Source organism: Arvicanthis niloticus, chromosome 7 (genome assembly GCF_011762505.2).
Source record: "Arvicanthis niloticus isolate mArvNil1 chromosome 7, mArvNil1.pat.X, whole genome shotgun sequence".
Lineage (NCBI taxonomy): Eukaryota > Metazoa > Chordata > Mammalia > Rodentia > Muridae > Arvicanthis > Arvicanthis niloticus.
This window is the reverse complement of record NC_047664.1, coordinates 77,530,460-77,555,946: the sequence shown is the minus strand read 5'-3', so window position 1 is coordinate 77,555,946 and position 25,487 is coordinate 77,530,460. Positions and strand designations below refer to the sequence as shown.

Sequence of the window (25,487 nt, the reverse complement as noted above, 5' to 3'; positions counted from 1 at the left end):
GAGAGAAAAATTACAAGAATCAAAGAGGCGTCTCCAAGATTAAAAAGCTTTCTCTTCATGGGGGAGAGAGGAGGCTAACTGAGCACCTCGGGCTGAGAGGGACTTTGCAGGCACAAGAGCTAATGACACAAAGGCTACCGTCCATCCAACAGCGGTCACTACAGGCAAGAATGTGCAGGCTGTGCAGGCTCATGCTCACCCAGGAAAGCAAGTAGGGCAGATGGGTCATTTAGAGAGGACTGATCTTTGGGGATGTCCTTCAGTAGTTCGCAGAAATGGCCAGCAAGGGGAAAGAGGAAGCAGCCTATATATGTTCTCTGGGCCAGTTAGAAAACATGGAGTTGTTCCTCTGGCCACATCTATAAGATGAGTGATATAGTAGACAATAAGAGGACAGACACTGGTAAAAAGGCACGCCTCATAAATGTGACCGTAGCGAAACTAGGAGTCTATGCCATTGCTCTGCACGCTGTCGGCACTGTTGTAAACAAGAAAATGAAGGGCAAGAGTTTTTTGTTGTTGTATCTTTTTTCAAGACATGGTTTCTGTGTAGAAACCTGTCTGTGCTAGAACTCACTCTATAGACCAGGCTGACCTCGAACTCAGAGATCTACCTGTCTCTGCCTCCTGAGTGCTGGGATTAAAGGTGTGCGCCACCAGCTCCTGGCAAGGGCAAGATTCTTGTCAAGAGAATGAATCTGCATGTTGGGTATGTTAAGCATCAGAGACTAGAGATGGCTTCCTGAAATGGATGAAGGAAAACAATGTGGAAAAGAAAGGCACTAAAGAGAAAGGTACCTGGATTCAACTGGAGTGCCAGCCTGCCACTGCCAGAGCAGCACACTTTATCAGAACTAAAGAATGCTCTTGGGCTGCTAGAGCCCATCCTTATCAATGTGTGCGTGGCTGACTGGCTGATCAGATGAGAACAACAAGCCACTAAAAGGTAAAAAGAAAAAGAAAAAGGACTTGTTGAGACCCTGCTATGCCATAAGTTACTCCACATTTCGTAAACAGTAGCTCTCAATCTGTGGCTTGCCCTAGGTGACTCCATTTTGGGCTCCATTTTGAGTGCAAATGCAGAAGCAAGATGGTCCTGCATCTCACGGAAGCCAATCCAGTAGACTAGGAACATGTGGGCACTATTAAAATCATCTTAGAAAGGCTAAGCCTGAAGATTTATAGAACAGACCACATGGAAGGATCCAGCCTGCTGCTCACCTGTAACCCCATAAAGACATCGAACCCTTTCCATGGTTCCGTGGTCTTTCACCTACAGCTGTTTTTGCAGCTGGACTCAACCCTAAGGTCTGAGGTCTAATTTAACTTAAACCATGCTCCTCTGGCAATAGTTCTTTTGTGTGTGTGTGTGTGTGTGTGTGTGTGTGTGTGTTTATGTGTGTGTGGTGTTCATGAAGGCCAGAAGAGGGTGATAGATCCCCTGGAACTGTAGTTACAAAGAGGTGTGTGGTGCCATGCTGAGAATCAAACCATGGTTCTCTATAAGAGCAACCGTGCTCTTACCCACAGAGTCATCTCCTCAGCCCCTCCTGCTAGCTTTATTATTGTTTTCTCTGGTTACTCTGTAACTCTGTGTTAGCCTCCAGTAAGTCCTCTCCGGATCCCTGGAACCCGGTCGAGGGCTAACATTTTATAGGTAGTCCTTAACACAAGTGCATGCTGGAGAATGTGTGCATGCACACATGTGCGTGTATCTACTTTATGAAGTGCAATGTATGATATGAGATTTAATGTTAGTAATGAAGATTGGAATAAGAGAACTTGGTTTGGCAATGGCCAACCATCAAGGAAAATAGAGACCACGTGGCAGTGGCTAGCAATAAAGCCGGTGTAGCTTGTGACTTTATTGTCATTCAATCAGTTCTGACACTGCAGAAATACGGAACCTCGTCCACCGGCCGTTTCTGGCGTAGCACACCTGAGCACAGAGCACGGCTCAGCAGTACTCGAGGGGCTTTCATGAAAGTGAGACAAACTAACACTTCTCAAGGAAGCAAAAGCGCCCCACACCTAAACATTTAAAAAGAGACACTTCCTGGCCACGATCCAAACTTTGTCTCTGGGAAGATTAGGTGAGCATTCTTTAAAGGCAAGAAAGTCAACTTATCTGCTTCAAATGTTTAGTATGAAGAAAGAGGCGGCCAGCTCTGACGGTTCTGTATGGGAAGTCTGCTGTATGGGGAAACGGATGTGAAGCTGCGTTTTACCTAGCACAGTGGAGCTTGGAGCTCCGCCTTCCTGCCGCTGCTATCCAGGCTGAAGGGCAGACATTGGTCTAGGAAATTCTGCTTTTGATCATCGCTACAGACTTGTTCAAAATGGTTAACCGTATCTGAGTTAACTGGGGCGACATTCCAATTTGAGGAATGTATAAAATGTAAAGGGACTGATTTGGGGCAAACCTGTTCCTAATTAAGGTGTTCCCAGAGGCAGCTTCCCCGGGGTTCCCTCTCAATTCCTTCCCCACCGAAGAAGCCACACTCACTCTGCAGTCACACACCTTTTCTACCTGTTTCAGGAGTTAGGGAAGGTCTCTCTTGCTGGCTGGCTGGCAGAGGCGGGGAAGCTGGCTTCTTTTCTGGCACATCTTTCTCATCCCTCTTCTGCCCCTTCGGCTCCTCCGACAGTGATGGTGAGAGTGGCTGGTTATCACTGCTCTCCTGGTTCTCCTTGGCAGCCTCACTGGGCTCAGAGTCGAGCTTGCCAGCTCGTCTAGCGAGCAGCTCTACTATGTGGGGTCTGCTCAGTTTGGAGAGTGGGGATGAAGGTGGGGTCTGGCTAGCAGGCTTGGGAGCCAGGGCCGGCTTCTGAATGGATGGCATTTTGCTTGCTGCCTTGTCTTGTTCTGGAGCTGGGGTCTGGCCACTGGCTGGTGGGAGTCCAGACTGGGCTACAGCAACATAGTGACCGCTAGAATGGCTTTCAGCAGAGTCCTTCCGAGGGGGTAGGGCTGGCTTTCTCTCCTGGGGAAGGGATGAGCCGTGCTTGAATAATGTGGCTTCAGGCTCTCTCTCTCCAGGGGCGCTCCCAGTTGCGGGAGTGGCCCCATCCACACTGTCTCCAGTGCTGCTGTGCCTCTTTTTCTTCTTCTGTTCCGCCTGTTGGTCACAGTGGAAGCGCAAGGAATAGTTGGTCCTTCTCAATTTTATCCCAAAGGGCGAGGCCTTTTCCTCGCTTCCAGGAATTGCAGGGTCTGGGTTTCCTACGTCACTCGTGGTCTCGCCGTCCAAAGTGGTCGTGGACTCTGTGCGGGACGCAGCTTTCTGCGGAGAAGGCAGGCTTGGAACGAGGAAAGATGGAAGGTCTTTGGCAAATTTGCATCCGTCAGTGGTGTCTGGTGGTTCCTGGCTTACTTCTTGCTGAGCCGCTGCAGGCAGAGGCTGGGGTGCGGTCTCTTCACTGGGCACTAGCCCCAGCTTTTTCTTTATGCTCTCACCGTCCAGGCTCTGTTTGAAGATCTCTGTGCCGTCCGAGAACTTCTGCCAGGCAGGCATGATGGAGAACTTGGCGTTGACTGGCGGCGTCCTGCGCACGTTCCCTCGGGAATCGCACCGTGCTCGAGGCATTGGCTCGTCCCCGGCTCTGGCCGGCTCTCTGTCGCCACGCTGGTCACCCTCGGAGTTCTTCAGGATTCTGGATCGAATGGAAGCCCACTCGGCTAGCGCCGCTGCATTGCTCGGTGACTCTGGAGCAGGCCTGGACTTCCCGCCGCCAGCCCTGGGCTCCACCGTGGGAACGTCCACCGGGCGCTTTTCATCCGACAGGCCCAGGAGAGACTTGCACGCGGTGTCCTTGATCTGGCTCAGGTTGACTGCCGGGCCGCAGAGCTGTGCTCCGGTCACCAGAATGGCCGTGTGTGGGATGCTCAGCGCCGAGGGCAGGGCGTGCGAGGCGGCACCGCGGGGCGCGGACGGTTCCTGGGCCGCTGGGGCCAGGCTCGCGTCCTTGGCTGGTGTCACCGGGCTCAGGTTGACTTTGGAGAAGAGAATTTGCCTACTCCCGGAGGATACCTGGAACGTGTAGGGCCGGGGCATGGTCTGCCGCTCGTCCACCTCCTGCCATCGGAGCTCCTCCACCTTTCGATCGATGTCTGCGGCAGTGGCTTCCTTCTCCCCCGGGGCCGGCGTTCCTTCCATCAGTCTCTCTTGAGGCTGGAGATTGTCTACCTGAGAGGCTTCTTTCCCTTCCACGTCTACACCACCGCAGCGCACGCTCAAGTCTCCGCTCTGCTCTGCCGGCTCGATCCCTCCTCTCTGCTCCTTGGCGATCTCTCTCTGCTCTGTGGATTCCAGATCTTCTCGTCCCCCTGGCTTCTCAAGGTCCCGCTGCAGTGGGCTTTGCTGGACAGCATCGTCCGTTAGCCAGCGCTGGCTCTCTCCTTCTGGACTCGGCGGTCCTTCTTCCACCAGCCGCTCAGGCGCCTCCTTTTCCCGACCGTTCAGCTCTTCCACGCGTTTGGCCTCCTCCTCCTTCTGCAGCATCCTCTTGGCTTCCTCCTCCTGAACGGGCTGCCTCTCAGCCTCCGGCAGCCTCAGTTCCTCCTCGGTGCTTTCAGCCTCACGCTGCCTCAGTTTCTCTTGCCTCTCAGCCTCGTGCTGCTTTAGTTCCTCTTCTTGCCTCTGGGCTTCGCGCTGCCTCAGTTTCTCCTGCCTCTCAGCCTCCTCGCGTTGCCTTAGTTCTTCCTCTTGCCTTTTAGCTTCCCGCTGCCTCAGTTCCTCCTCCTGCCTCTCAGCCTCGCGTTGCCTTACTTCCTCCTCTTGCCTCTCGGCCTCGAGCTGCCTCAGTTTCTCTTCTTGCCTCTCGGCCTCGAGCTGCCTCAGTTCCTCCTCCTGCCTCTCAGCCTCGAGCTGCCTCAGTTCCGCCTCTTGCTTCTCGATCTCGCGCTGCCTCAGTTTCTCCGCCTGCCTCTCGGCCTCTTCCTGCTCATGTCTACGCTTTTCTGCCTCCAGGCGGGCGGGGTCGTCGGCTTCCTCCAGCTCTTGCTCTGCACAGCGATGTTGCTCCAGACCAGACTGCAGCCCTTCCTCTGGAGGTGCCTTCCCTGCCTGTAGCTGCAGGCCCACCTCTTCGCCCTCCTCCTCCACCTCCTCTAGCATCTCCTGTCTGAGGCTCTCCTCCCAAAGCCTCCTCTCCAGCGCCTGCCGCCTCTGCTCTTCCTGGCGCTTCTTCTCAGCAGCTTCGGCTTTTTGTTGTTTGCACTTGGCTTCGAGTTCCCGCCAATACTCTTCCTGCAGTCTTTTCTCTTCTCGGGACTCCAAAGGCTCTGCTTCCTCTCCGTGCCAAACGTGCTTGTCTTCTCCTCGCTGCCCGTTCTGGTCCAAGGAGGACTGACTCTCAAAGCTGCCTGATTCATTCTTTCGGTCCTGACGTGGGGAAGGGAAGCACAGTTAGTCTTTCCCCACACCGCCCTAACTAATGTCCCAGCCACAGGTGATAGCTCTTAATCTCGAGAGGAAAGGCGTTCCGAGTATAGACACAGCAGTCTCCGCAGTGATGCAAGACGTTTACGCCTCGCTGTTAACTTGACTGGACTTAGAATCAGCATGGAATGTACCTTTGGGTGTTTCCAGAACAGCTTAAATGAGGAAGGGAAGGCCCAGATTAAATGTGGGTGGTTGGGGTCTCGGAAGGAGTCGGAAGGAGAAAGCAAGCTGGGCACTATCCTTTCTTTTTCCTATGGCATAAAGTGACTGCTGCCTCACACTCTTGCTGCTATGACTTCTGGGACAGGATCAACTGTATGCCCAAACTGTTAGGCAAAACAAACCCTCTCCTGAGTTGCTTTTGTCAGATATTTGTCACAGCAATGACAGTGATAACTAATACATCCCCTTTATCAAAGGTATTGCTCTCACGGTTTCTGAATACTAAGGGCAATTGAATCTCCAGAAACAAAATGTTTCAAATGACTTAGTATGGTGTGTCATTATGATTGTTGTAAATTGTTATTGTTGGAAATCTTTTATACCATACCGAATTTAGGAATTAACCTTTATTATATGTATGTACCTATATTCAGCATGGGATAAAACAGTATATACAGGGTCTTAAAATGTTTTCCTTCCCAAGTGAATTCAAGCATTGGTCACACAAAGCAAGAGGAGTGGAGGAACAGAGAAAAGGAATATATTTTGTTTTGTCCTCTAGCCCTCCATTCTCAAGTTTATTTCTCTTAGTCTGGTTTAATAACAGGAAAACTAACCCGGCATTAGAAAGATGAGCGGAAAGGGGGAGGGGGATTTGGATTTCACTGTTGTCCCCTGAAGCTTAGAAGCCCAGAGCTAAGCAGAGCTGGCCTGCTCTTTTGCACAACCCCCACCCCTCAGCATCTGGCACCTCCTTATAGGCAACACCCTGAGGTCCTCCTCCTTGGGCCGTGGAGGGTAAAAGGACCGGACCGATTGATCCCTATAAACTTTGAACACTCAAGTCCCTGATAGGGAGCGAGTTATCTCCCTACTGCAGCACAACAGGAAGGTAGAATTAGGCCGGGCAAGCAAGGGCACCGCCTCACCTGCTACGACACGCTACACACCTGGACAAGCCACCTGTGCTTCCTTGACACCCTCTGGTTTTTTGGCTTTACAGCGAGTTTGTGCTTGGCAGCACTGTTGTCTAGACGAGCGATGGCCAGGGGGATGGCATCCAGGTTGACACTTTCAATGGTACCAGCGGAAGGCAAGTGCCTTTTTGGCCGAGAGGGCTTAACTGGAGCAATCTACAATACAGATTAAGTTATAAAACACCAGCATGGATCAGAACCTGACCCAGAGGGGATCCAACACAGGCAGTACTCACTGGGCTCTGTTTGCCTGGCTTAGCCCAAGGAATGGGTTTTTGTTGTTGGATTTTTTTGTTTGTTTGTTTGTTTGTTTGTTTTAAATGAGAGTCAAAGTCAGCCACAATACAAAATTTTGAACAACACAGCCAGTTCCTAAGTAGCTTCTGAGGTGGGAGAAAGTCGGGGAGTTTCTTTTGCTGGCAGAGGGTAAAGAGGCCCAGAAGCAGGCCAGAGAAACAGGAGGGGCCACCTCTAACAATCTCAGTAAGTTATTTAAGAAGAGCAGGGGATGGGAGGAGGAGGAGGAGGGAATGGGAGGAGGAACAGGGGATGGATATGACCAAGATACGGACACGTGTGTGAAACTGTCAGAGCACATGAAGATTGTTAAAGCTTTAAAAATGCTTTGACATGCTCACTCAAAAGTCACGGACTGTGGAGGACGCCAAAAATCTAATGAAGTGCTCAGGTGAAAAATAACCAAGTGGCAAAAACATGACCCAGGGCCAAGTGTCATTCTTGAAAGGGAACTGGGAGAGCCTGCAGTTCAAGAATAAAGTCACACCCACTAAGAGACCACTTCCCACCTCAGCATGGTGGCACACTCGTAATCTTAGCATTTGCAGGATGGAGACAGGAGAATCAGGAAGCTCACCGTTGGCTATGTATTGAGTTTGAGGCCTGCCTGGACTTCAGGAGACTCTTGTCTCAAGAAATAATTTAAGGATCTGGAGAGATGGTTCAACAGTAAAGACCTGGGTTCACCTCCCGGCACCCACATGGTGGCTCACAATTATCCAGAACTCTAGTTCGACCTCCATGGGCACCAGGCATGCATATACACGCAGGCAAAACACTCAGAAACAAAACATAAAATGAATAAATCTTTACAAAAGGAGACCGAAGCCTTAGACAAACTGCACACATCTAGAGAAGTTAGAGGCCATGGCACAGTCGCCATGTCAGAGGATGCAATGAATGAGGCAGGAAGCCACACTGGAGAGCTTCTGTGCCAGTGTCCAGCAGGGGGCACTCACCGCCCTTTCAGTGCCTCACCACTAGCTCTGAGCACAAAGGCCAGCACTGGACAGGGCCAGGCTTGTGAACTGTGTGCGCTGTGATGTGTAAAGTCTGTGAGGTTTGCAAGCAAAGGGTTTGCAGTTTTGCAGTTACCTTCCACATTTATTCACAAATGATTAAAAAAGATCACACTAGCATACAATTCTAACTGGGAAAAACTAATTAGTACACACAAATTAATTAATTAAAAAGTATGAAACAAATATCTCCAGCTTTTGGCCTTGTGGCTTTCAATTGTTTAGGATTACTCTTATAACAGATATAAAATTCTGAGATGAATTAAACATTTATTTCCATTTCTGAAGTGGTACATGTGTGTGTGTGGGGGTAGGGAGTGGGGGAGGGAATAACAGAGCCACTGTGACAGACTGAAGTCAGGGTGGGGCACTTAAAACTGAGATCTCAGTGTTAGGCTTTGTTTCTAGACATCCTCACTCAACCTCATCTCTGTCTGAGTGGTGGTACTGTTCAAAGCCACCCCCTCATGGGTGCAGAGCTGTGTGTGTCTAATGTACACACACTCTCACACACTCTCACACACACAAATTAATAATTAAAGAGATATTAAAAGTGAGTGTGTGTAAAAGCAAAGAAAGGTAGGGCTGGGTTTGGGATTTGTTTTTTACATTTGTACACAACATCACCCTACAGTTTCTTCAGAGAAGGCCTTCCCCATGTAGAGATGAAGAGTCTCATCAGAGAAACCCAGCTCTTACAGGATGCACGCTCTGGGTGAAGGGTCTAGACTCCCCAGACTGTAGGTAAAATCCCAAGGCCATGGGGGAGGAAAATGATCTGTAGGCAAGTCTGAGGACCTGAGTTCGGATCCCATCACCCATGTAAAAGGCAGGTCACAGCCATTCATGTATCTGTAACCCAATGCTGTGGAGGACAGACACAGAAGAAACACTGGGGCTTCCTGCTCAACATTCTGCTCCTGGTTCAGTGAGAAGGCCCTGTCTCCAGAGACTAACACAGAAAGTGAGAGAGTGGGACTTCTGACATCCTCTCTGCATATGCATAAACATACCCACTCACCCAGCACACAGACACTCTCACACACACTTACACATACACTCACACACACATACATACCAACTCACACACATACACACACCCCCACACTATCTCACACACATACACACATACACATACTCTCTTACCTACATACATACTCACACACACATACACACAGAAACACATACACACACTCTCTCTCACACACATACACACATACACACTCACACAATATATACACATATACACACTCTAATGTACACAAACTCTCACACACTCATACACACAAATTAATAATCAAAGAGATATCAAAAGTGAGTGTGTGTAAAAGCAAAGAAAGGTAGGGCTGGGCTTGGGATTTGTTTCTTACATTTGTACACAATAGAAGACTCTTCCTAACAGTCTTGAGTCCCTGCAGGCATTCTAGAGTGCCCTTCTCAATGGATTAACAGTGTCTTAAAGTACACGATCCATTTGCATTTAGGGAAACTATCACTGTCTAAAACTCCCAAGGCATTATGGGAATAGGCTGTTCTTTGGAGCAGGGCTTGGGAGTCTAGCAGTTGTGTTGCCATGGAAATGGATGCTTTAACCTCTACCACTGGTTGCTCTGATTTATGAAAAGAGTATGAAACAGCAGATTTTAAAAGAAGGAAATAAAAAACTAAACAAAAAAGCTCAAGCCCCATTACCTTCTCTTCCATGTCACTTCCGGCTTCAGGTAGATTCAGAGGACTTGAGGAACTTGGTGTATCACTGGACTGGAAAAGAAGAGAGAGCACTTGGGGTCAAACGTGGGGACAGGAAGTGCTGGGCAAACAACCTGCACAGTCCATGCCTAATCAGGGCGGCCTCCTGCTCCACACAGGGGGACATCTGCTCTCTTGTAACCAACAAGGATCACTGTGGTGACTCAACTATCCTGTGCCACGGAGGGGCACTCTTCTCCATTTCCTGAGTTCAGTGTGTTTCCCACCTGGTTTGTTCCTAGACTTAAGTCCTCATGCTTCCTCCCATGGCCTGAGGGAAGCTGAGGGGCTACATGGCAGCCATCTTGCCTGGGAAATGGGGGAAATGGGGCCATGTTACACAGAGCTCCAACCTCAGAGCTTTCAGCTTCTCAGACTTGCTGGGAGCCTTCTTCCTACCTTTTACCCCTGAGACTCCTACTCAGTGAGGACCAAAGATCCTCCCGGAGCCAGGTACAAAGGGCCGGACTTAGACAGTGAACGACTAGGGAGGGAAAGCTGAGGGAGACACACCAGGCTTGCCCTGGAGACATTCTCAGGTCACATACATCTTTAGGATGGAGTGGCTATACTTCAGCCTTGTGCCGGTGTGTCAGCTTGCCTGGTCCACTCTGTGCTGCACATTTTAAAAGGTATCTAGACACACAAGTCAGGACTTTGTGAGATGAATTAATAATGAGCAGGTGCAGACCTGACGGCCTGAGTTTAGTTCCCAGAACCTATAAGGTAGCAGAGGCAGGAGAGAACTATTCTTATGGACCATACTCTGACTTGTACACATGGGCCATGGTGTGCAAACACACACACACACACACACACACACACACACACACAAATTAAAATGAAAAAGAACATAAGTCAGCTCCAGAAGTTTCCTTGCTTGCCATTATTACTCAGACTTCTAAACAGGACTGGCTCCTTTTCAAGGCTTCTAGCATCTGGCCCTGGCACCTGCCCTCCCCAGCATCCATCCTTCCACACTGGACCAGCTTCCTGGTCTTCTTTTCAAATCAGCCTGCTTTCTTCTGGGTCTTTGTGTTTAGCTCACTTCTGTGCCTTGAATATTCTTCCATCTTGTCATCTCTTGGTCTGTTCCCAAGCCTGCATCTAAAAAAATCCAACCTCTCTCACACAAAGTTACTTACTGTCTGGTTCTCCGCAGGCAGCATTTAGCCTGATCTGAAACGATTATCTTTACCTGAATAGTGACCTGTATACTTGGTGACACTTTCTCATTAGGATGTAAACTGCCAGAGTCCCTCCCTCGACAAATCTCACTCATCCCTCTACACCCACACCTAAGATAAGGGCTGCCGAACAAAGAGCCTCCCGCTCTCCCGAGGCCGCCGCACCTCCCACTGTGAAATCAGAAGTAATAGAGCAAGGACATTCTTCAGTCCTCATGAATTCCGTGTGAAAGCGATGGCTGTGGCTGCTGCCGCCTGAAACTGGACAGGTGGGGAAGAACATTTTAAAATCCAGGAGGAAGGTGGGACACTGGTTCCCGCTTCACCCACCATCCATGGGTCAACACGTGGGGTGCCAGGGGTCATCATGGCCTAGTCTCAGCAGAGGTGACAGTAAGATGGATTGTCTCCCTTCATTTGGACTTCTTGTGTTGGTTCCTACTCTTCAGACATATTGGCTGATAACAGCTATGCCTATTATAATAACAAACACCCAAGTTCTGGAATTCTGATCGACCAAGTATAGAAAACACTTTTAGAAAGACTCCAATCCACTGTCAGTAGAGAAGCCCAGATTCTGGCTATTCAGAGGACTTACATGCCCTCTCTCCTGCATGTAGTCATCCCTTCTGCTGCAGGAAGAATTCAAGATCTATTCAAAGCACTCCCTGAAGAGTGTCAACGCACCAAATGTAGACAGCGAGGTGCTGGAATGTGACTGCAGGCTGAGGGGACTTCAAGCTGGCCTGTGTCACTATCTCACCAGAACCTCACTGGTTTCTTTTCTGTTTCTCTTTAATTAGTCCAATTTGACAAATAACTAGTCAGTGCTACTCAGCTGGCATCTCCAAGTCCCGAGGAGACGGAGGTGGAAGATGTGGTTTTAGATACAAAGAAGCCAGCATTTAGAGAAAGAGTGGAACTAATTTGACAAGAACAGATATAGATGGAGGCTGTGAATGGAGAAGCATAGAGGAGACAGTGCAGCTTGAGGGGTGAGGCCAGGTAAGAGTCACCCCATATCCCAAATCCAGGAACAGCTTCTCTGCCCAAGCCTCGAAGGATGTATAGAAGGCAAAGGGCCTGTGCCTTCCTCCTCCTCCCCATCTTTCTCATCAGTCCTCAGTACTCTCAGGCCACAGCCTAAGCATCAGAAAAACTTCTCCCTACCTCGTTCCCTCCACAGCCCCTCCAGTGTAGATCACAGGGTCATCAGGATGCCACCATCCACTGCCCGACATCCTGCTCTCTAGCTTATCAGAATCAAAATTTCCCCTGGGGGAGACTTACTTTGTTCTCCGTGTCTGAGAGGACAATATCCTGCTGGGTCACAATTTCCATGGGACTGGTGAGGACGAAGTCCTCCTCTGAGCTAGCATCTGCACTGCCTGCCTTCTTCATGGGAATGGTGTTAGATGGCCGCTGCCCAAACTTGATATTCTTGCCCAACTGTCGCTGAGGAGAAACAAAAGGAAGGCATTCTGAAACAGCCAAGGTCCGTACAGTTATGACCAGGTTCCCCCGCATAGACAGGAAGCAGCAGGAAGCAGAGACGGGCATGCCAGGCTGCTGTCTAGAGAGGCACCGCCATGCCAAGGAACCTCAAAGCCACCTTACAGTGGGTCCACTTGTTTCCTTCTGAAGAGACATAAGCTTTTGAAACTCCAGCCACCCCTTGCATGGAAACAATGACAGGGTCCAGTAGGTTACGGGAACCACATTTCAGAACCAAGGCTGGAAACACATGTTTTTATAATTGTTTTGACCCATCTATAAATCTAAAATCTTTGTCACGTGTGAAGAAATTATACAGAAGATAGGTACATGAAATGTAGGACCCGTGGGGAGAAACCGAGACGCTTAGGGTGGGTACCTGAACTGCACAGCCACTTCTGAGTGGATACATTCCCCTGTGGGTGTTTATACTTCTTCACCTAGCTTATGAATGCCATGCCAAAGCCACATGCTCAGGTCACAGTGGGTCATGGCTGAGGTGAAGAAGGTCCCAGGTTCAGCAAGACTTTCCTTGATAAATGTTGAAATCACACCGGGGTGGGAGTGGTCCAGTTTCCTTTCTTTGCTACAATTACATGATCATGAAATAGGGGCCATAAAGAACCTGGGGTGGGGGCAGGGAGAAAAAGGCCACAGGACTGATGACTGGCAAGTGGCAGCAGAAGGGGCAGCTGAAGGAAGGCCAGAAGGGGGCTCCAAACAGGAATCTATAAACAGTAGATTAGGCGGGGGCCATATTTAAAAAGGAAAACCGACTCCAGATGTGGCCAGAGTCTCCTGGGGAGTAAACTCACCTCCCCCGCTGCTAAGAACCACTGCTCTAGGTTGACATCCATATAGCTCTCATATGTAACGCAGCTTGATAGCTTCAATCTGGCTGATAGCTCTAACAGAGCTTCTAATGCGAGATTCAGCATCTGCTCCAACCCTAGGCTGGTTAGTTTTTCTGAGTTTGACACAAACTAGAGAAACCTGGAAAGAGGGAACCTCAACCGACATCTGGGGAGGGGGGAGTGTTTTCTTGATTCTTAATTGGTGGAGGAGTGTCCAGCCCACGGTGGGTGGTGCCACGGCTGGGCAGGTGCTTCTGGGCTCTATAAGAAAGGTAGGTGAATTGGAGTTACTTAAGCGGCCTTCCTTCAAGGTCTTCAGTTCCTGCTCTGAGTTGCTACCCTGGTTTTCCTCAGTGATGGACTGTAACCTGTTTGATGAGATAAACACTTTTCTCCCAAGTTACTTCTGGTCAGTGTTTTATCATAGCAACAGGAAACCAAACTAAGACAAACCCACTCGCTTTGCAAAACCCAGTCCAGGTTCCTGTAGGGAGAGGTGACTTGCCCAAGCTTATGGGAAGGCTGAGGGCCCCAAAGGCATCTTGAGCCCGGGTCCTCAAAACCAACATCCAGCCCTTTTAAATCCAACAGTGTACTTCCCTCTTGCAGGGACAGTTACATAAGAAGATGAGGTGGCATTTTTAATATTTCTCTAGAAATCTCCAGCAAAAGAATCCCTTGAGGGACATGTGTCCTCTCCCTTAGAACTCAATGGGACCAGAGTCCATCCATGGTCAGCCAGCCCATCTCTTACCCCAGGCTTGCCCACTGAGCATGACAGAGATGAGCCCGGGGACTCCCATCTGTGCAGCACCCTCCAGCCCCAGTCACCCAGCATGCCAGGTCAGGCACAAGGGCTGGCACTCGGTCTGCTGAGATTTCAGCCTGCACCTGGCCTCACAGAAAAAGGTGCACACCAAAAGCAACCCCCCCCACACCCCATTCAGCCAGGGAAGGAAAGCTTCAGCAACCCCCAAAAGTTTGCAGGTTGCTGAAAAAGGATGCCTTCCAAAAACAAGTCTAGCAGGAGCCGGCAGTTAGTATCTGCTCTAAGCAGGTCAATAAGCAGCACAGTTAGAACAGCTGATGGAGTCAGACAAGAGGACACGGAGTCACAGCCACAGGCTTCCTCTGTGGCCCCTGGGGTAAGAGGGCGGAGATAGGGGTGAGATAGGGGTGGAGAGAGGTAGGGGTGCTTCCTGTGGCCTCCCAATCCAACCTTTCCTAGGCGTGTTGGTCATGAGCCTGCCATGGTTCTAAATCGCCTTGGACTGGAGAGACTTCCACTGACAGAGTCTTTTTGGTTACCAGTGCTCGGGGATGAGATGGAGTGGATGGGTTCTTTTACTCTCTTCTGAGACAGCATCTTGCTAATGTAGCCTGGGCTGGCCTTGGAGCCTCCCGCCTGCACCCCCTGAAAGTGGGAGTTACAAGCATTTTCCACTTGGCTGAGTTTTCTCCCATTTCAATTGATTATTTAGGACTGGACACATTTGTGGACTATTGTGAAATTCAACACATGTATATAATACATATAATACATAGCCCGGTGACTGGCACATCCACCACTGCACACGCTTGCTGCATCTTTGTGTTGGGAATGTTGAAAGTTCTCTTTTCTAGCTATTTTGAAATAAACTACACATTATTGACCATAGTTACCCTACTGTGCTGTAGAACACCACAACTTTATTGTCTTCCTAACTGTGATGGGTCTGTTGACCAACAGAGATGAAGGCCGTTTCTTATATCTCCAGCGGAAGGGACACTCGCAATGCACTTCTTGGCATCACACTTAATTGACACGGGGTTTTGTCATCTTCACAAAAAGAACACGTATGCTACTTTGTGTGACCAGGGCTCCCTTTTAGAATACGGTTGTTAGCTAGTTCTGATGCTTAAGAGACAAGAAAGGGTGTGGCAAAACACAGCCACAGCCCAGGCGGAAATAAAGTCCAACGACAAGATGGCCGGTACGGTTACAAATGGGAAAGGAAAGGGCAAGCAAAGAAAAACAGCTGATGGGGTAAGGATGGCGGGGGTAGTAGGCTGCATAGAATCACGCTGGGAAATGGGCAGGGGGATGCTGAGAACGGAAGAGGAAAAGATCAAAAGTGGGGCGGGGAGATGTGGCAGTGACAGCAAATGTGGAGCAAAGAAGAGGGCAAAGTGAATCCAGGACAGTGGGTTCGGCAGCTGGGGACCCGGGGGACACACGAGGGGAAGAGAGCGGGAAGGAGGACATGCAATCATGCCGAGGATGAAATAAAATAGTGCTGTTGCTGCTGAGAATGACAATGGGCTCTTCAGTGTAAGCCTGACTTGAGATTCCCCAGAGGAAACAGACTCCAGCTGGTGGAGGGGGACCTGAGGGAGAACAACTTTGGGCAGTGGGGATGGGGACTGGGAACAGGGCTGGTCTCTGTCAAGTGTGGTTTTTAGATAAGAGCTGGTGGGCTAAGGTTGGGGGCAAGGCTTGAAGCAACTGATGCCCTATGTGGTTGGGCATCTGGTGCTCAGGGACCCATCTCTCACACCCTGCCACACACCCTTCCTTCTCCACAGGCCCTTCTCCAAATACCTCCCTTAGGTGACTCAAGGGAGAATGAGTTACTGTGACATTTTGTAAGATGTATTGGCAACTAGGAGATGATGGTTAAAATCCATCTGGTAATTTGAGGTGTCATACAAACTATATGTGGATAAATTATATTTATTGCCTTTCATTGCTCAGTATTCAGGCATCATCATGAAAGGACCCATGACAGAACTTGAGCAATCACTGAAAAAAATTAGGCTGTTATAAGCGGGGCCCTGAAGCTTATCTTCCCCCACCAGCTCTGTCTTTGCACTCGTCTCGGTTATAACCGGAGACCAGAGTGGAGATCGGTCCATGTGTCACCAGTGGTTATGAGTGGGGATACTGTTGCAACTGGAATGTGAGCGTGTATTTTATTCATGTCACTTGGACCATTTTGCAGTATGGAATGCTCGTTCGGGAATGGCACTGCAGGGATGCACATCCATATTTATGAGGCTGGATGCTGGTGGCTGGTGTGGAAGTGCTGGGCACAATGCATTCTGCACCTTCCTTCTCTGCCAGGGTTTAGAATTGCTCACATTCTTTTTTTCTACAGCCGCCCCCCCCCCAACCATGCCTGTAAGCACAAACGGGAGGGGTACGGGGGAGGGGCTGTCTTTTTGAGCAAACTGCAGACCCTTTCATCCCAGAAGTGAATTCTTTTTTCAAAGAAAAAAAAAAAAACAGAGCATACGGATTTAGACACCTGTTCTAGGAAGACTTGGCCAAGAGCTGGTAGTTATTCTTTCTGCCCTTGACAGCTGTATTAGATGTCAAAGAAAAAAAAAAATCCTCAAATGTATGATTTTGGAATTCTCATGTGAAATCCAGTTCAGTGGGGGACATGAGGCTACTAAGAATGGGGCCCCCCCACCTCACCGCACCTATGCCAAATAATCTGTGTTACAAATTACACAGCCATTTCCCGACTAAAGTGTGATACAATTCTATAAACCATCTACAGGCACAGAATGGGCTAGCCCTAGTTTCACCAGCAGCAGCTGGTACATACCTCACAGCTGGGCCTGACCTTAAATAGAGAGGCACTCTCCCTTATCTGTGCTCCCAGGGTAACTACATAGGTAATGCCAAGGTCATTGAGGCATAAATATAACCAAGTGCAAAGCTTATACAGCCGCCGTGTGCAGCAGTGAACAGTGGTCTCATACAGACTTGAGATTGTTAAGACCTGGAGGAGCCTTTAGGCTTGACCATCACAGTTCAGGTGGGGGCAGTGAGAGTCACCGAGATTTAATAAGTACTTGGCCCAAGGTCATACGACCGCACAGAGGCAGAGGCCTGACTCAGACTCTTCAGTTCTCCTGTGCTCTCGCATCCTTTCAAATGGTACCCATCCTACTGGCTGAGGGTCAAGTGACTTAGGTACCAGGTCCTCAAAAAGGACACTATTGTTCAAACTACACGTTCACTAAAATTTGTTCTCACGGCACATTTTTATACTCAGAAAAGCGAGCACTTGTTCTTTTAGAAAGCTCAGTGGTTCTCCACAGAAATGTTGCCACAATCTAGTGATATTATTCAAGACTGGGAAGGTTCACTGTGCTCTATGACATTTTTCCATCAGTGGAGCCCGGCTGCCTCCTGTGGGTGCTCCATGACAGTACTAGCTGCTACGACATAAGCGGGCACTAGGGGGCAGTCTTTGCAAATACAACTGTCATGATGATGGGTTCTAAATGAACGCTGGTCAGATAGTTTCTTAAATACTTATTTTTGTTGTCAAATAATATTCGAGAGAATTTCATTATGAGAGAATATTCAGATCACCGTGGCTAATCACCTATCCAGAACATTCACTGTCAAAGAGACGTTATCCATCCCCTTTCTCTTAAAACAAAACAAAACAAAACATCAAACAAAGACATACACAATGACAATTCCAGACATGAAAAACACACATGCCCCTGACACAGCTAAACTCTCATTCCATGCTGGAGTCTGTGAGGAGGCGGGCTCGTATGCTTCTTACTGAACATCAACACCAGCATACCGTTGTGGGAAATGCGAAGCACTCATGCAAGTGTATAAAGTCACTAGATTTGGGGGACTTACCAGGAACATACTGCTTAGTCGACTGAAAAATAAAGCATAATCTTTTGGGAGTTAATTTGGTTAAACCTTTAGGTCACTTAAAAAAAAATCCCATTTGCTCTGACCATGGTCCCCATTTCCCCACCTTGAAGAACAAAGCCCTTAATATTTTCAAAGCTATCGCTATAGAGATCAAAGGAGGCTCCCGACTCCAGGGGCAAAAGCAAAATTAGGCAGACCTCATATGACTGGGACCACACACCAGTCATTTTGCTCTGCTTACCACCCCCCTCCTTCTTGTGTTAATCAAACTGTCACTTCAGGAAAGTTGATGGCTCTCTATTTTATCAATTATGAGGTCAGCTTACTTAAAAGCATACCTTCATGTTAAAAGAAATCAGACACTCATATATTTTACTGAGTTTCCATTTTTTTTCAATACTGCACCATTAACATGCACTGTACAACACTTAAATCCACTTTTTAAAGAGGTGGTGGCATGCGGCAACCGTTACAGAGCAGATACACTGAAGGCAACAGGCCAGGACCGACCCTTGGGAGAATTTCTTTTTGTTTTTCAAGACAGGGTTTCTCTGTATAACCCTGGCTGTCCTGGAACTCACTCCTGGCCTTGAACTCAGAAATCCTGCCTGCCTCTGTCTCCCAAAGTGCTGGGATTAAAGGTGTACGCCACCTCTACCCAGCTGGAGAATTTCTTGAAGCCCCTGTAAAATACAGCTATTTCATGGACTGAAGTCTGCACACCATTCCCTTTAGTGAAGGGATGTGATAGGGCCAGGGGCTCAGAATCTATCGGTAATCAAAAGACTGGAAGCGGGAAATGGGTTAATGCTTCCTCTGACTACTGCAGTCTTCTCTCATCAACGTGTGTAAAATGTGACAGCTTGCTTCTTTGGAGTCTCAAAGTACAAGGCCACAGCCAGCAGGAACAAATAGAAGGGATCCCGCTCTGAAGTGCCGGCATTTGCAAGCCAGGCTGAGCTGTCTGTGTGGGCAGGAACTTGGCCTTGGTCAGTGGTGGCTGCAGGCATAAAGATCTAGGCAAGTTTGGGTGTGGCTCCAGGGCATTGGCTGCTTCCTGGTTTCTTGCACTGAGTGTATGACCTTAGGTTATAAAAGACACAGCTGGTGCCCAGTAGAAACAAGAATGGGTAAAGAGAATAGAAAAGTTACTTTTGAGTGGAATGTTTCTTTCTGTCCATCAGTTCTCGGGCCACCATTGTTTCTTCCTTTTGCTTTCTGTCTTCTCATACATTCAATGCTGTAGACATAGTCAGATGGGGCTGGGTAACCCAGAGCCCTCTGTTCAAAGTCTACAGCAGGGTTCTCAACCTTCCCAATGCTGTGATTCCATAATACAGCTCCTCAGGTTGTGGTGACCCACACATTATTTTTGTTGCTACTTCAAAACTGCAATTTTGCCACTGATATGCAACCCCCAAAGGGTTAGGTCATCTCCAGGCCTCACCTCAGAGAAGTTGCTTGCCCTGACACTGATTCCTGTGAGGGAAATGCTTCTGAGCCATGGTACAACTCTACAGAATGACAGCCTTTGTTCCTTTTAAAAAAAAAAAAAAAAAACCTTTCCTGGGCCCATCCTTTTAAAACCCACATTTAGTATAGTGCTGCTTGACCACATTTTCATTGCTAGGGAGTCACCAGCTAAGTCACTGTTAGTTGACATGACTGCCCACATTGCGGGGAGAAAGAGTTCCTTCTAGACAAGGTGGCCAGGAGCTGCATTTGCAGACACACCAGAGTCTCGCCTCTCCCGACCTCATGCTGGAGGCTCACACGATGGAAGTGTGCAATGCAGACTCTGGGTAGCAGCTCAGACAACTTAATGGTTAGGAGCCCTTTCTCCACACGCAAGCCTTGTAGCCTCTCTTAGGGACTTGTTCTCATGCTCAGTCGAATAGGAAGCAACGATTGGAGGAGGGGAGAGGACAAGCGGGTGTTGGGTGTTGGGGGTGAGGTACCACTGTGCTAAGTGTGTCTCTCACAGGGGAACTGAGTGGGGTATAAGAAGTCAAAGCTTTCTCTCCTGAAGTGACCCCTGACCTCCCCCACTCTGTCACTCAAGGACCAGCCAGGGACTCTTCCACTTCCCTTCACAGAGGACAGGGGTGGGGTGGGCTCTGGCTCTCATCCTCCAGCCTCAGGCTGCCTTACCTGAAGAGTTTTGACTTTGCCCAGGATGTTGTCCTGTGACATTGCTTGAACTGTCTGCTGACTTTCTGCTCCCCCATCAGGGATAAAAATACTGTCATGGGAGAATGCCCGTGCACCCATGGAACAGTTGAAGGACCTGGAATGCAAATCACGTGCTTCATTTTATTAGGATGATAAATGCCTTCTCCAGATTCAGTTTTCTGGTCCACCCTCCCACCCTGCCCCCGACTCAAAGGGTTCCACCCACATCTCTTAGCTTATTCAGAAAGTCCTTCAACGGCATAGCCTTCCTGCAGAGGGTTGACCAGGAGCAGAGGAGATGAAAGGTTCCCATGGGAACTGGAGAATGTCACCCCAACAATCTTTCTCAGAACCACTCACAGCGACAACCTGGAGCAAGGTATTTATCTGTAGAACCAACGGCGCTTAACTTCTAACCAGAGGATCTGCCCGGCTGAGGTGCGACTATCAGGTTTGTTCCAGAAAAATCTTGCTAACTACTTACAGAAGTCACGCACAGATCTTAACAAGTAAGAGTGTCTTTCACTTTCAATCAGGCTGCAGTATAGATGTACAGAGCAAAGACTTTGGAAGAAGGGACTATCAATTCTTGAAGAATATGACCAATGGGGAGAAACCCATGTTTAAGCCATTTGATGGGTTTTGCATAGATCATAGAAAACTGCTATGCTTCAGCTGTGGTTTGAGTTCAAGGTTCCAAGTGTTAGAAGCTTGGTCTCCATTGTACCAGCATTAAGGAATACTAAAACGTTTAAGATGTGTGGTCATTGTGGACAGTGTCCTCAGGAGGAACTGATGTAATTCCCATATGAATGAGTAAGAAGAGGAAGCCTAGCCCTCCCCACTAGGCTTCCCTACCTTCCCCTCTCCCCAGGTGAGACATACTGTAAGAAGCGTCCACTTCTGGTTTACATCTATCCTGCTGTGATACCATCCGTGGTGACACAATGTAACCGGGTGCTGGCCAGGGCCAGCGCCATGCTCTTTGGATTGTCAGCTTCCATTTCTTTATGCACCCAGGCCTCTAGGAACTCGGGTAACTTTGTCCCAGGCATGAACAATGTTACACTTAATGGAAGACAGTGTTACAGTTAGTACAGAGCTCAGGGTGCACAAAACCCTAGGCTTAATGTCTAGCATCAAAAAGTAGGAAAAAACCAGACACTTTCCAGCTACAGGGTTGCACCTCAAAGATGTATGGCCATCTAGCTACCTGATGAGAGACACACACAGTGGGGAGCTCAGGAGAAGGAAGCCCCAGGACACAACTGGTCCTTACTCCAGCAGACACAGAAGCCTGCCCTTCCTATGACAAGGCAGCCCATTTCAACAGTGCCAGGTGACAAAGGCTCTTCCTCCCTCCTTAGAGAGGAACCTTAAAGGGAGGTTTTTTTTCTCTGAGACAAAGTGTGGAAAGCATAGGAGGGCACTTTCCACACTGCACTGCAGGCGGCCTGCTCCTCCACCCAGGTCTAGATGAAGCTAGAAAGACTGATTCAACTATGGCATTTAATTTGCTGAGGTACAGGAAGGAAGCATGCTAAAGAGCACCTGAGGTTCAGAGCCAGAAGGCTTGAGTGAGAGACCGTGTGAACTTAGGTAAGAACAAGTAGCCATGTAACGTGTGATAAGACCTCACCAGAGAGTGTTAATGTCACCTCCTTAGTTCTTGCAGCATCGAAGTGGACCTGGCAGAGTGACCGACGAGATCCCATGCCAGGCAGCTGACATATTTTAGAGACAGTTCTAGACTATGGTCAGCCAAGAAGGACAGAGGTATGGGAGAGAAAGACATATACCAGGAAGGCTGGTGTGTACAAGGCTAGAGATTCAAAGTAGACCCTCTTCCGCCTTCAGGAGAATCACAGGCCTAACAAGGCAGCAGCTTGGTTTGTGAACTGTGGCACATTAGTGTTTTTGGAAGTATGAAGTGAAATGAAATCTCTCACCATCTCCTAATCCTAAGAAATGGTGATGCTACATCCATGCAGGTTTAAACACACACACACACACACACACACACACACACACACACACACACACACACTGGACTTCCAGGCCCATCTGATGACATCAGAAAGTAAAGTTTTCAATGGATGGGACTAAACCTTTCCATATTTTCTGTCTTAAATTCAAACTACAGTTCAGATAAGAGAAGAAGCAATTCACTTCCACCTGGCCTATTAAAATTTTTATTTAAATTATTATTTTTTTAGTGTATATTATGTGTAAGCACATGTGTGTGGATATGCACGTAGAGGCCAGAGGTTTGTTGTGCCTCACAAGCCATTCACCTTATTTTTAGGACCAGGGTTTCTCACTGGGCCCTGCAGGTTGCCTATTAGGTGAGGCTGGCTAGACAGGACATCCCAGGGACCGCCCCTGACTCCCCTGTGCAGGCATCACCAGTGTGTGTGCCTTCAGGAATGGCCTTTCACATGGGTGCTGCATCCCGAACTCAAGACCTCACTCATGCACAGTAGGCACTTTACTGACTGAGCTATTGCCCCCAACCCATCTACATGATACTCTTACAGATACACGAAGACTCTCAACTATGTGCCCACGCACAAGCAGAAGTCTGTGTCTGATACAATGTCAATTAACGTCTTACAGCGGTGTGCAGAATGTAACAACACCTGGCTAAGTTCCCCTTTCAGCTGCTATGATGTCTGTCTTGACTGAGTCATGAAATTCTTAGCATGTGTGTACCTGTTAATTTTTTGTATGGAGGCTAAGAACTGGCGCCTGCGTTGCTGTGTGGGCCCCAGCGTTTGACGTGCGTGATTTATTTCAATGTTCTATCTTTATTTGTAGGTATTCTTCCCAAAGACATGTCTGATGATGCCACAACCCACTGTATCACAGGAGAAGTAAATGAAGGACTTTTTATATTTATTATAGATTCAAGCACATGATAAACACATCAGAAGTTTGTGTTGATATATATAGCCAAGACTCTGTAATCCCAGCCCTTGGTAAGATCAGGAGTTTAAGGTCATCCTTGGCTACAGAGCAAGTTCAAGACCAGCCTATTATATATGGCCATTACCCTTAAGGGGATTGAACATGTATATGCTTTTTTTTTCTGTTAAATTTAGTTTTTGGTTTCATTTTAGAAGAAATAACAGAGGAGGTGGTAACTAATATCTTAGTTACATAAGTACTCTCTTGTTAGTTACTTCATCTAAGTTCTCAGCTGTTTGTGTAATAATATGCAATCATTAGTGATCACAAAAGTCGCTTCTGGCTCCAAACACCTCTACCGTGTAGACGACTTCCTTTTCTCTGAGTGTGGGGCCGAAACAAAGACTTCGAAAATATTACTCAAAGCTTCAGCGTTTAGGCAATCTGGAGCAGGACCCACAGAGCCTGCGTGGTGGAGAACTCAGCTTGAACTCTCTTCTAAGGAACAAAGAGCAGGGTGGAATCATTGTCCTTAACCAGCTGGAGGCTTCAAATTACATGCTTGGGAGTGGAGGACAATTTACCACAAATTGTACCTTAGCAGAGTTCGTCTGGACCCTTTTATTCTTGACATTTAAAGTCTTCCCCAGTTGAGTGTGAAGTAGGCAAGCCCCACGTCTTCCTCTTTTCTTGGGTGGTGAAGGGACTGAGAGGCAAGAGGCTTCTGTATTTCTTTGCTACAGCTTTCTTTTAGGCTCCTCCTGATCAGGTGGAAGGACAGGTCTGGTGTGTGGAGCCTTCTCTTCTGATGCTGGAGAAATGGAGCAGCTTCTAAATGGTGGCAAGAGATACACAAAGCGCCCCAATCTCAGGGTCGTAAACTCTCACTGTAGGACTGTGCATACAATACAGAGTATCAGGGGAAGAAAGGAAAGCTGCTAAGTCAGGGCTCATTCCAGGTCTAATCAATTACCGCTCTCACTGTGCATCTTCATGGCTAAGGATGTACAGGCCCAGCCAAGTGTGGACAAGAGACTCAGACTGCACTGAACTCAGCCCCTGACTCATGTCACAGAGGGTTCTACTTTAAGATGTTGGTATTTGGGGGTGAACATAGATGCAACATGAGCAAAGTTGCTCAGTCACAAGGCAGGAGCACTAATCAAGGGGGCCCTGGCAACTCACAATTACAAAGTGTACACAGAAGACAATGAGCCAGTTCTACTTCCAAACTCATCAACATCAAATGGGATATTGGTGTCTATAAACCTTAAAAATATCCGTAATATTGGTTCAAGATTCTTTTAAACTGTAGCAAAATATTTAACATGAAAGTTTACCATTTGACCCATTTGAATTGTACAACCCACTGACATTAAATATATTCATCTTATTATACAACGCTCATCCATATCCATCCTAAACAAACTCTATATCCTGTCAGTAATAATTCTGCACCTCTTCCTCCTCCATGGTCCCTGGTGACCACTAGTCTACCTTCTGTGTGTACGAATATGCCCATTCTAAGTGCCTCTCATAAGTAGAATCAGAAGTGGGAGAATCTCTCTGAGTTCATGTCTAGCCTGGTCAACACAGTGAGTTCTAGGCCAATCAGAACTTCACAGTGGGATCCTGTCTCAAAAAAAAAAAAAAAAAAAAAAAAGTAGTCTTAGGGTTTGCATTGCTGTGAAAAGACACCATGACCAAGGAAACTCTTATAAAGAACAACATTACCTTAACCTCAGGTAGACTCTTCAGACAAGGGCAAAAAACAACCACATTCTTCACCAATATAATGCAAAACCAGTCTCTAGGCCACATACTGAAACTCCTCTCCACTGAAACGCCTAGAGCCAGGCTTCCACGGTTCAAATCACCCTCAGAAACAAAATCTTCCATATTCCTACTAGGTCAGCCCATTAAGCCCCACTTAAAGCATTCCAGTGCTTTCCAAACCAAAGTCCCCAAAATCCATATTCTTCCAAACAAAAGCATGGTCAGGTATCACAGCAAGACCCCAGTCCCTGGTACCAACTTCTGTCTTAGGGTTTCCATTGCTGTGAAGAGACACCATGACCAAGGCAACTCTTATAAATGGCAACATTTAATTGGGGCTGGCTTACAGGTTCAGAGGTTCAGAACATTATAATCATAGTAGGAAGGATGGCAGTGTCCAGGCAGGCTTGGCAATGGAGGAGCTGAAAGTTCTACATGTTGTTCTGAAGGCAAAGAGGAGAAGACTGGCTCCCACGTGACTAGGAGGAGGGTCTCATTTTCTACTCCCACAGTGACACACTTCCTCCAACAAGGCCACACCCACCCCAGCAAGGCCACAGCCACCCACCAAGGCCACACCCACCACCAAGGCCACACTCACCCCAAGAAGGCCACACCCACTAAGAGTGCCACTCCCTGAGCCAAGCATATTTAAACCACCTCTGTAGCATTATGACTCTTGGCTATACAGGGACCCCAAACTGTTAGCTGGTAGAACAAAAGCTCTTTTTTCAACCTAAAGACTTGATATCACCTCCATACACCGTCCTAAAT

At 48.1% G+C, this 25,487-nt stretch overlaps 1 protein-coding gene across 14 annotated transcripts in view; it reads right to left on the bottom strand.

The window, feature by feature from the left end:
• Cracd (capping protein inhibiting regulator of actin dynamics) overlaps nt 1–25,487 on the bottom strand; it is a 219,521-nt gene that overhangs the window by 11,300 nt on the left and 182,734 nt on the right. For 5 of the 14 annotated variants that reach the window (XM_076938683.1, XM_076938682.1, XM_076938688.1 and 2 more), the window contains 5 exons: nt 20,010–20,145; nt 12,126–12,290; nt 9,592–9,660; nt 6,557–6,739; nt 2,522–5,384 (listed from right to left, as the gene is read on the bottom strand). In XM_076938683.1, coding sequence (XP_076794798.1) covers nt 2,522–5,384; nt 6,557–6,739; nt 9,592–9,660; nt 12,126–12,290; nt 20,010–20,145 — 3,416 coding nt within the window. Of the gene's footprint in view, nt 1–2,521; nt 5,385–6,556; nt 6,740–9,591; nt 9,661–12,125; nt 12,291–17,837; nt 17,860–20,009; nt 20,146–23,533; nt 23,769–25,487 lie in introns of all 14 variants that reach the window. The other 9 variants (XM_076938684.1, XM_076938691.1, XM_076938685.1 and 6 more) reach the window with 5 other exon arrangements.